The sequence below is a fragment of the Podarcis filfolensis genome (assembly GCF_964270895.1).
Source record: "Podarcis filfolensis genome assembly, chromosome: 3".
NCBI classification, from domain to species: domain Eukaryota; kingdom Metazoa; phylum Chordata; class Lepidosauria; order Squamata; family Lacertidae; genus Podarcis; species Podarcis filfolensis.
This window is the reverse complement of record NC_139606.1, coordinates 68,888,624-68,900,825: the sequence shown is the minus strand read 5'-3', so window position 1 is coordinate 68,900,825 and position 12,202 is coordinate 68,888,624. Positions and strand designations below refer to the sequence as shown.

At 41.9% G+C, this 12,202-nt stretch overlaps 1 protein-coding gene across 19 annotated transcripts in view; it reads right to left on the bottom strand.

Moving 5' to 3' along the window:
• ARID1B (AT-rich interaction domain 1B) overlaps positions 1–12,202 on the bottom strand; it is a 351,760-nt gene that overhangs the window by 44,524 nt on the left and 295,034 nt on the right. For all 19 annotated transcript variants that reach the window (XM_083607913.1, XM_083607919.1, XM_083607914.1 and 16 more), the window contains one exon: positions 32–177. In XM_083607913.1, coding sequence (XP_083464039.1) covers positions 32–177 — 146 coding nt within the window. The remainder of the gene's footprint in view (positions 1–31; positions 178–12,202) is intronic.

Genomic DNA, 12,202 nt, shown 5'->3' with positions numbered 1-12,202 from the left:
CAGCCGTTCCTGAAAAGTTACCAACCATTACCTGTGGAACTGTTCACCATGTTAGGTGCCATGCTGTAAGGAGGAGCTTGAGGGTTCATCAGGCTTGAGTTGTTGTTCATTGGCTGGGTGTAGGGAGAGCTGGATCCCATAATGCCGCTCTGATTGATGACAGGAAAACTGCCTTGCCTGAGTGAAGAGAAAGCACACACACGTGCACAAGCTCTTATTATGTTTCTTACTGCACAGGACACTTTGGTTAGTCACAGAATTCATACATTAGCATTCACAAACACCTAAGGAAGAGGCAGCCAGTTAGTCTTTGCCTGCATGAGGAGGGGACCGATTTGTTGGGAGCTTATTACTGAATTAGTAATTCATATTTTGGGGCTCGTTCTACAATCCAAGCTACAATCAAGTACCATGCAGATCTTTAAATGGAAAATACATGTTAATTTAAAATGGACACAGCCTAATATTATATGAGGTTCAAGTTGTTGTGTGGCTGACATGTAGAAAGTGATGGAAGCACAGGAAAGAGAGAGAGAAGTGCTTGCCATTGGTATATGCAGAAGAAGACGAAGAAGCCAGGGCTAGATAGCTCTTAAAAAGAAAAGTTCTTTTGATTCCACTTTGCCTACCATACTACAAAAGCAAGCCATGAAGACAATGAAACAAAACTAAAAAAGCAACGGAAAGAGATGCAGTTACACAAATTGAGGAGCTATAGCACATTAATCCAAAATTGTTTTAATGGAGTATTTGATGAAATCACAGAAATACCGCTCCTTGCTCTTCTACCTAATGCTTGCATGGTATACATCTGCCAATAACCCCGCCCCACCCCAAGCAGTATAGGGAGAAGAAGAACAGACAATCTGCCCAGATGCTGTGCCACCTGCCTATCTTCTACTTGGATCATGTGGAGATAGAAGGGCACTCTGAGGTGACAGGGTTGAGCTGGGTTGGGGATATGTGGTTTAGTCAATTAAGGGCTGCTCCATTTTCTGGTCCTTCCTTCAGCTGGAGGTGTGTTGGATGTCCTATCAGCCATATGTCAGGTCTTCAGATGCTGCTTTGAAATGCAAGGTCAGTTTACAATAAGATCTCCCTCATTCACTACTGGCTGACCTGGCCTGTATAACCAGGACCTGAATGGGGGCAAGCAGAGAGTTAGCCGTGCCCACCTGGCTAGTTGGTTTAGCAACAGGTAAGATTTAGAAGAGGAAAGGGGAAGGGGAACTTCTGTGTAGTCAACAGGAGGTCAGTAGTAGAAGAAGAAGAGTCTGGATTTGATATCCCGCTTTATCACTACCCAAAGGAGTCTCAAAGCGGCTCACATTCTCCTTTCCCCTCCTCCCCCACAACAAACACTGTGAGGTGAGTGGGGCTGAGAGACTTCAAAGAAGTGTGACTGGCCCAAGGTCACCCAGCAGCTGCAAGTGGAGGAGCGGAGACACGAACCTGGTTCATCAGATTACGAGTCCACCGCTTTTAACCACTACACCACACTGGCTCTCTTTGTCCTGGTTTCCTATGCAACTAACTGCAAATCTAGAATGTTTGAATCTTGTGCTGCGTGAATGGAACAGATTAGGGATTCTGTGAGCGTACCACATATCCCACTGCCTAGCAGCCTTCCTGTGTGAGCTGACAGAGGTGGTACTGAATGTGCTGGTGAGGCCTTCCAGGCTGTTGGTCCTGGAGGTCATAAATGTTCACACCAAAGCCATGAGATCTAGGGTGGGTCAAGACTTTATTACCATCATGGGCTGTCCCAAAATGTGATTGGACAAACAATTAAGAGGGTGTTCTGAGAGTGAGGAATCTTACTACTGTTTCTTTGTCATGCTCAGACCTGCTGAGGATGACAGTGACTTTTCCCCTCTGCAAGAATGAAAACAATGAGGGTGGTCCAGCCCTGGAGCTTGATGAATTCTTATGGATTCTAGAGGACTTTGGAGGATTTCTTGGCTGATATGAATAATGCTCCTATGGAATGAAGACATGACCCGAATGGTTGACATGATCCCTCCCAAATGTCCCCCCTCACTTAGAAAAGCTTGGGTAGCTTCATGGTATACCCTGGAGTTGAGGATGATGAAGAAAGCTGAGAGATTACTTGAACACAAGCTGACATATGAAACTGATCACTAGTATGTGCTCATTCTCAATGGTACTCTGTGGCAGCAAAGATGAACACAGGTTTTCTCACTGCCTCCATTACATACTTTCACTTCTGTTTAGCAAAGCTTCTCTGGGTGGTCTATAGTATTCTAGCCCTAATAAGATTTTGGAATCACCAATTGCCTCCTGCATTTTGTTTGCAAAGCACGATAAATCTGCTTGCATCCACTATGATCTGGACTCCAGAGATTTGGTAGGTCGACTTGAGGTGTCCAATGTGCTATCTGGTCCAGTATTGTTGGATTAGTTCCAATTGATGCAGCTTGAGGATGTGAACAAGATGTTTGAGCAAATCTGTGAAACCACTTGCATGTTTGATCCTTTCCTTTCCTAGCTTAAGAAAGCTTGTATGGGCAGGATGACTGATTGGGCCAAGGTGATTAATGCCTTATTATGAGAAGAAGTGGTCCCAGGCTGCCTAAAAAAGGTTGTGGTGCAGACACTTCTGAAAAATTCTTATTTGCACCTGGAAAATCTAAATAATCATAAACCAACCGCAAAAGCTCCCTTCCTGGGCAAGAGCTCCAGGTCCAGGCTCTTTTGGGTTAGGATGATTCTCTGGTCCATTTCAGTTGAGGTTTAGGCCTGGATTTGGCACTGAGACTGCCTTGGATCACCCTGTATGACCTTTGTTAGGAGAGAGACAGTGGGTGGGTGATGTTGTTTATCTCCCTTTTCAGTATCCTCAACCATTGAATCCTTTTTAAATTAGGGAAGCTTTGCAGTGGTTCTGCTCCTATCTGGATAGCCAAATTCAGAAGATTATGCAGGAGATGAATAGTTTACAATGTGGTTCCACAGGATTCCCATATATCCCTCTGGAGTATAGGACTGCATATATGATTGAGAAAATAAAATGTGCAATTTTCTTTCTACTCTGTAAATGCAGTCAACATGTGCAACATGAGTCCCATTGCCCCCCAAATACTTGTACCAATGTGAACATTGCAACTGAACATTCAGAGATAAACAGGAAACTATGTTTTTTATTGTTTTTAATGTTGGAGTAAGTAAAAATGTGTTCTAGTTAACACTAGGTTAAATTTGTTCTTTTTTTTTTTTTAAATAATATTTATTAAAATTTTTCAAAAATACAAAAAATATCACTTTACGGGACTCCCCCCTTCCCCCACTCCTACCATATTCCCCTTTCATATTGTTGGCCAAACAAGTTCCCCATTCAAATTGAAACTTAATTTGTTTTACAGTAAAAAAAAGAAAAAAAAAAAAAAAAAAACCCAATGTTCTTTCCCCAAGACCCACCCCATGTCATTCCACAATTTCCATTTTTTAATAAAAGAAGCACCCCAGATAATAGAAACAGAAAAGGTAGAGAATAAAAAAAATATAATGAATAATAGACCAATTCAGCAAAAAATAACCAAGTTGGCAAGCCTTTGGAGTTTTAGTTCTCCCCCCCCTGTCCCCGGTTTAATTTCCCCCTGACCATCAACCCCTGGTGTCTGCCTGGAATTCTTAAGACCATAAATCACAACTTTTCCCCAACTCCTTGCTGGCTTTTTCTTTTTTAAAATTAAAAATAAATTTTTTTGAAAATCAAAATTATTATTATTATCATTATTTTTCAAAACTTTAACTTCAGTCTTTAATAAAACTGTAATAGAACTCCCTCCATTGTTCTTTCCAGGTTGTAGTCTGATTTCCCTTTGTTCCGCTGCTAAAACGTTGTAGTTCGAAAGTTTGGTAAGTCTGCAGGGATGGTTGTTATTCAGGGGCAAAACCTTACGTTCAGTCCCTTCCTTTCTTCAATAGAAAAATCTATTGTCTCCTTTAAAAAAACAAAAAAGAAAACACCCTGAAGACGAGATGTTATTTCCGTTTTGCAGCTTTCCCAGAAGATAACCAGTCCTGTAAAGTTCCATTGGTGTTTTTCCACTTTCCCAATCCTTGTAATGTCCCGAAACTCCTCAAGGGGGATTGTTGTATCTTTGTTTCCTCTAATCCAAAAGTCAATTTGTTATCCATATTCGCCATTTTGTATCCAAATTTTAACAAGTTGTAGCAAATTGTATCAAATTTAACCAGCCAAGTTCTCATAATAAAATCCACTCCGCTTTTCGACTTTGACAGCTATTTTGACAGCTGTCAAGATCTCCGACTCCTTTCACCAGGCTCTCTCTTCAGTCACCCCGGTTCCCAGGGGGGGGGGTTGCGTTTCCCTTCTCCAGTTCCTCCTCCAGCACAGTTCTTGTAGTTCCCCATCGTGAAATTTTGGATTTTTATCAGCAATGCAAGCCTTTTTGGGTCTTGGTTTCCCCGTCCTTGTTTTGGAAAGTTTACAATAGGGAGGGGACTGACTTCCTTTTTGGATCCCCCCCGCTCGTATCCAATTCGAAAAAAAAATTTTTTTTTCCTCCTTTTGAACCCGATTTCCAAATTTACTCACGGGTTGTTGTTGAAAAGTCCGAATTTTCAATGGAAGAAGTCAGCGCTCTCCGCCGAATGGCATGCGGCTTCGCTCAGCAGGGGAAGCAGAGAACTCAAGGCACCACGCTTCTCCCCGGCACCCGATCCGTAGCCTTTAAAAAGGCTCCTTCACGAGTCGGGAGGGCGCTAACGGTGCAAGCCGAGTCTCCATGTCCACGGCCTCCGTGGCCGTGGTTTCTAAGGGTCCCCGCATCGCCGGTGCGGTAGAACCCAGCCCCTGCCGAGCAGACTCCCTCCGGAGCTCGGAGGGAGTCCGCCATTCGGCGATGGCGCCAACCCGGAAGTCCTGTTCTTGATACCCTGGGAACTTCCCAAGATGTAAAGAACATGTGGCATAAGCAAAGAGAATTCTTTCCAAGTCAGTTTTGTTCTTTGCTCTGTGGAAGGCAAACTTTCCGCATTTTCTGTAAAGAGGCAAAGGATTTCTTTTGATATGAAGGAGACAATTGGCATACAATGTCATTCCCCTGACGAAGCTTGTGATGACTTGTAGGGAAAAATATTAAAAATGCACAGTTGTGCAATTCTCCAAAGAATAATGAGAAAGGGAGGGGGAAAAGAAAAGGACCATTTGGCATAACTTTGAAAGACTGTCGTGAAATCAAGCTTTTATGTAAATATTGTATCTTTTAAATTGTCCTAAAAACACAGGCAAAACTGTTATGCAGCATGAGTCTAGCTTGACACAATCTCCTTGCCCTGTAACAAGAGGCCTGTTCCGCATTAACAAATGTTATATAGTTATATACTTGAAATAAGTTGTGTGGTAAAGGCAAACCTTACATACAAAAACACAAACAGAAAACACATTACAGTATCTGTAAATGCTAGTTATCAAAAGGTGAGTGATCCTCATGTAAACTCATATCTGGTTAACTCAGGCTTCCTCAACCTCGGCCCTCCAGATGTTTTGAGACTACAATTACCATCATCCCTGACCACTGGTCCTGCTAGCTAGGGAACATGGGAATTGTAAGCCAAAAACATCTGGAGGGCCGAGGCTGAGGAAGCCTGAGTTAACTCAATATAGCTCTTTGGAAATAACACTATAGTTTGCAATCATGGTTTGTAAGCAGGAGCAACACACAATTTGACTGTTTGGATAAAATGGCAAGCTATGATTTGCTGAAAACCAGGTTGGGAAGCTACCAATAGCAGCATGTGACATTATTGTTACATTTGTACAGCCCTTATGCAAATAGCTTTTCGGGTATATCAAGCTTTGCATGGATTAATATGAACTTCTTAGAAGGCTCCATGATAGCAAGCCTTTTAAAGAGAAATACACAGGCATTACCTTATTCCCAGAGCTGGCCTGGCTGTTAGGCAGGGTGAGGCCACTGCCTCAGATGGCAGAAGTCTCCCAAGTTTCATGCCTGCAGGTATACTGCTTGCCCCATCGTCTTGGCACTGCTTCTTCACCAGCAGTAGGTGTGGTAGCGTGTGCAGAAGCAGCAGCAGTGGGGCAAGGTGGTACTTCCTGTTTCACCTTGAGTGGTGAAATGGGATGTGCTGCCCCTGCTTACTCCATTATGAATATACTGATACTATTGATACATTATGTGAATATCTCTCCCCCCAGACAGCTTCTTTAACAATTGGGCGTCATGTAAGGCAGAAAAATTTATGCATCTGGTGATCCTAATTTTTTATTCCCGTTAAGAGGCTGAAACTGCCTGTCAAAGAAACAGGATATGGAGGTAGGATATCTATATAAAAGGACATTTCACAGCCACTCTTAAAAAAAGAAATAGAGAAGCAAAGCTTTACTCAATGTGTAATAATATTATGAAACTACAATTCTGAAATAGACCATCATAAAGGCAATTTTATCTTCTGTACTCTATTTGGAGGGTTCACCAGTTCAAACCAAGAAGGCAGACATACACACAGAAAGAATATTTGAAAAATACAACCTAAATTACAGTGTACCACAAGCAGAAAATACGGGACATGTTATTGACAGCAGTACTACTGATTTGGACAAGGCTAGAACAAGTTTAACACAACCTACTTACACAATTTGGGTACTGCATTAACAGATAAGAGAAATCTGAAGTGAAAGCTCCCAAAGTCCTCCTTGCAGCTGTGCCAGAAGAAAGGGGAGACTGCACAACCCTGAGGCTCACTGTGGCTTGTTCTTGTCACACTAAACTATGGTTTAGTGTGACATCTGACTGCACACAGTATCTCCCTACCCATGTCCTGGTAATCTGCCTGCTGGATAACTACAATACAGTATATTGAAAGTAGGGCTGCCTCTTAAAAGGTTCAGGAGCTTCAATCGGTTACAAATTACAGAACTTTGATTAGCATAGCTTATTCACTTCATATCTCTACCAGTGCTAAATTTCCCCCACTAACTGCTTTTCTGCTTCCAAGTCCAATTCAAAAGTGCAGGTACTGATTTTCAAAGTACAGAGGAACAGTCCCTTGCCAGACATCAGTCATGTAACACACAGGGAAATAAAATTATTTTTAATTTTTTAAAGGATAGATGTCTAAATTTTACATTTTGGGGCATAGATTAAAAGCATGAATGTGGTATGTGCTGAACACACAGTAATCAAATGTCCTTTTTGATAGTGAATGGTCCCAGAAAATGGAGTGAGCTTAATGGCTTAGCGGGACATGGCTGCACTTCTCCCTGAGCCAACTCCAACCACATTGGTCACCCATACAATTTAGAAGCTGTAAAAGCAGACCCTGTCCCAGAGGAAATCCAGGACCTACTCTCCCAACTATATTCACATTATGGTTAGGTTCCTGTGAGTATAGAACAGTCTTCACCAACCTGGACTTCCAGATATTTTAGATGATGACTTGCGAGGGCAAAGTCTTCTGGATGGTACTAGGTTGGCAAAGTTTACTATTGAACAAAGCCATTCTCTTATCTGGAAGTTCCTAAGCAGCTGTATAGGACAGTACTTTGAAGAGGGGTATTACTTTTGTTGTAGCAGCAACGGGTAATACCTTGACGTGCAATGCTCTGGTGCTAGCAAAGATGGAGGCAGAAGGAGGAACAGGGGCCCCATTACAACTATGAAGGAAAGACTAGGTCACAGAGGAAGAGATTCTAGTCATACAGGGACATGTCTGATTATTCTGATAAGATAAAATTGAGAGTTTGACAAGATTAGACAAAAAAGGCCTTGGGCTACATGCAAGATGTGAGTGGATGATGGTCAATTGGGTAGCAGAGCTCAAAGATGGGCATGGAAGTGACAAGAATCCTAGTTGGGAGTGCCTGGCAGCAGGTGAGAGTATGAAGGAGACCCAATAGCTGAGGAAAGATCACCAATTCCCATAGGCAAAACACAGGAGGAAGTGGTAGAAGAGCTTTTTCCATGTTAGTATTTAGTCAAAGGAGTTAGAATACTTAAGGCCTTCTTAAGACCAGAAATATCAAGGCATGAGGCACCTACAATCCTGCTCTCAACATATCTACCTCATCTGACAATGTAAAATTCCAAATCTTACCTGCCCAACAGTTTGGATATAAATTTTTGTACTAATGTATTTTTTGCATGCCTATTATATATAAACTGCATATACCACACTCTGCTTACAATACAGCAGGAGGACCCAGGGCTTTTTTTCAGCTGGAACTCACCAGAACTCAGTTCCGGCACCTCTCAGGTGGGCGCCATTGCCATTATAAGAGAACAAGGGAGGCATTTGTGGTGAGTTCTGGCACCTCTTTTTCTAGAAAAATAGCACTGGAAGGACCTTTACATGAAATGATAAGAGACCTACAATGTGTTTTATGCAAAAATCTGATTTTGGATACAACCTAGAGCTCTAGAGGACTAATGTGTCCTATGGTATAGCCTGTGACAGGCAGCTTCCAGGACTGAGGGCATGAAGGAATTTTATCTTCTCTTTCTGGCTCACTGGTACTCTTGCTTTGAGAAGAACGATAACTGAATGTGACAAACTGTGCTACATCCATTCTACAGTATGAAGTAGAGTCCATTAAGAAAGAAGCTGAGATCACCAGACTCATTTTGATTAACCTCCAGGCCACTAAACACCAATAAATATGTTGCACAGCAGTGCTAAATATATTTATATATGCTTAAGGTCATAGCATTATTTGTTGGTTACTGGAGTTAAGGGGAGAAAGGGAGGAATGTTTCTGTCACTGCTGTTTCAACTGAAGGGCTATGTGCTCCACTCTTTCTGAAAGCTTGAAAAGAACTTGATAACATGCCTTTAGTCTCTCCTTGGCACCCTAAACTCCATTGGTATGTGAAGTTAAATTAATATTAGTTACTGAGATTTTAAAAACTAGTTTCTAAACCAATTGTGGCATTTACAGATGAAAGCCTAACCATTCACCTGGGTAACAAATTCACTTATAATACCTGAAAGATGTTAACACTGAGGCCTATTAAATCCTGATTCTGTAGCATTAGCTACCAATCCCAATTTAGTGTCATCTGCAAATCATCTTATCATCCCCTCAAGTCCTTCACCCAAGTCGTTTATAAAGACATTTAACAACAACGGGTCCAGGACAGAACCTTGCAACACCCCACCTGCCACTTTCCCCCAGGGTGACAAGGAACCATTAGTGAGCACTCTTTTGAGTTAGGTCAGTCAACCAGCTACCAATCCACCTAACAGTGACCTCATCCTGCCCACATCTGACCAGCTTCTCCCCAAGAATATCATGGGGGACTCTATCAAAACCCTTAGTGAAATCAAGGTACGTTACTCCTGGGTACATTCCCCTGCTCCTCCAACCTTTTAACTCTATAAAAAAAAATGAGATTTGTCTGGCATGACTTGTTTATGAGAAACCCAATTTCCAGTCACCAGTGCCATCCTAGGGTCTTTGGCAAGCACACCCCCAGCACTGCATTACAAGTCAACAGTCCCCTTTGTACATTACATTGACAGTGTGGGGGTTGCGCCCACCCAGCTCCTATTCACACAGCTGAGGTAATATGAGAAGACCTAGCTAACATGCAAAGAAGCTATGCTTCAGCTTTTCCCCAAACACTAGTGCTACCCTCTCTTGGAAACTGGGTTAACCTGAGAATGCGGAGTAGCTGCAGCATTGCCCAGGACTCCTTGCATTATTCGAGTGGTGCAAGGAGGAAATGTGCTAAAGTACCGCAATCCTAGGATGACATAAGATAGGGGCCTACAGTACACAGAGTTCTGAAGATGCTATTGCCCTGCACATACCTATTGCCACACGTGGTACTGCTGCCAGGAAATCAGCATGACCTACATCCTGGGACAGCTATAACAGTCGGACCACAGTTAATTCACATCAAGCAGCTAAGCTACTCAGAAGGTCAAAAATAATAACTAAAAAACATACTTCTTGAAAGGAAGTACAGTATCAGAGGCTAACCTTTTGGTGCCTGCATGTGTGCCTTAACTTTCGTTATTCTCTGTAGCCTATCAGGATAGTATTTGCTCCGTCTCTTTCTTGTCCTACTGCTTGAAATGTTTAGCTTGTGCCAGCTTCACCAAGGAATTGGATCGTAGGATCTCAAGAGGGTAATTTGTGTTAACATTTTAAGCAGGGGTGTTTTTGAAAAACATTGACACACTGCGAGGGCGCCCCACTTGATTACAAACCATGAAAATGACTGTTAGGATGCACTCACAAATCAGTGTACTGACCAAATTGCCCTGTGCTTTATCTGCGCCAGGTCCGCCACATGACAGTATTTCCTCTCTCTTTTAAATGTCAAAGGATGATTTGAAGGGTTGTTATTTAAACACACTGACCTGCACAATAACCAGAAGTACTTTATTTAAATCTTTCTTGAGCTGGGTCTCGCCATAAAAAGCTTATAATCTGTCATACCCTGACATCAAATGGGCTATTATAATGAGAGCAATTCAGGGGGTGAGATCTGCAAACGTATTTTCCTCCTGGGATTCTCTTACACTCTCTCGCACGTATAATTTTGCTATGGCTTTACTTGCTTGCCACAACATGAGCTTCCAAGGAAGATATTGCTATCAAAGAAAGCAGTGGAGTGCAAGAGTTTATGACTGTGTGCAAGAGAGAGAGAGAATGGAGAAGGAGAAGAGGACGAACTCTCACTCTGTTAACTATAATGCTGTCAGAAAGTAAATATGAATTGTAAGAACTGATTTTCTTAAGAACAGAATGCTAGTTTAAAAGATATCAGAACAGGCATGCAAGCAAGCAATGAAGCCAGAGCTACATGCGCCCTCTAAAGCGCTCATGAAGCCCCTGCATGGGTGTGTAGATTTCCTCATGATACAGATGTATATGCAGCTGCCTCATGGAGACTCAGACCGTTGGGCCATCTATCAAATGAATACTGTCTAACACAGCAGTTCTTTTGGGCTGCATGCAGAGTTATTTTCTTATACCTGCTACATGAGATGCTTTAACTGAAGATGCTGGGGGCTGACCCTGGTCTTATGCAGATAAAGCATGCATACTTCCATTGAGCTAGAGAGGAAACAGCAGCATGTGCACATCCCTTTGGACATGGGAAAGCTGCCCACTACACTGAAATGAAGCCCTGTGTATGCACTTTGGGAACTCCTGCGCCTGCAAGAGGATCAAAGCATTAGAGCGTACAGTAGCTGGTTTGCCTGATAGATGCGATAGATGTAGACGCTACTATGACATTCAAGTTAGAGCTATGCTTGACAGCATGTAAACAGAATTAACCTGGAGCAGGTGGCTTAGTCACCATGCACCAAAGAAATGTGCACTAATTTGCGGTTATAATGAAAATAAATAAGGCACAGCAGCTTCTCTCAGACTACTTCTGAGAATCCAAATATATTTATTATTTTTATTTATTAAATTTATATACCGCTCTTCGTCACAAGCTCCCCGGGCAGAATAAAATACAGGATTAAAATAACAAGTTTTAAAACAAAAACTACAAAACAATACCTTCCCTTTGCCTGGGCAGCATGAACTAAGTATTGTGCATACGGGGATGTGCTCTTCAATGCAGACAGTAATGAATCCGCCAGATATTACCCCCGCTCCCAAAGCACCCAGTGTTTCCTGGCTCATAGGATGGGTGAACCAGACCAAGCTAGGTCAAATTTGGTAAAACACTGTCGCAAATCTAATGTCAAGAATGTTCATTTATGGATCACCAGCACCACACAAAATAATAGTAATAACGATAACAACAATAATAGGAAATTATTATTGTTGTTATTATATAGCCTCCACCAGCAGGTCCCTGAGCGGGTCACAACAATTTAAAATTCAGAATTTAGAAACCATTTCAATTGGCCTATAGTAACAGCAACAGGGTGTGTTCTGAAAACACACATCTCACGTGTAAATAAATAAATAAAATTTCTATTTGATCATTTTTTATATATAAATTAGTTTAGTTTAGGCAAGGGGTGAGTTCAGTCAGGGAAATGTGAAGCTAAGCTCACAGGCACATATTTTTATCATTCAATTCTCAAGGAATTAAAAAAGTGTTTTCATTAAGGAAATGCACATTTTTTGTGAGTTTTTACCATTGTCCTATTTCTCATATCAGCAGTCATACAATTTCAAATGGATTCATTGCATTGTTTGTGGCTGGCCACTGTGATGTCA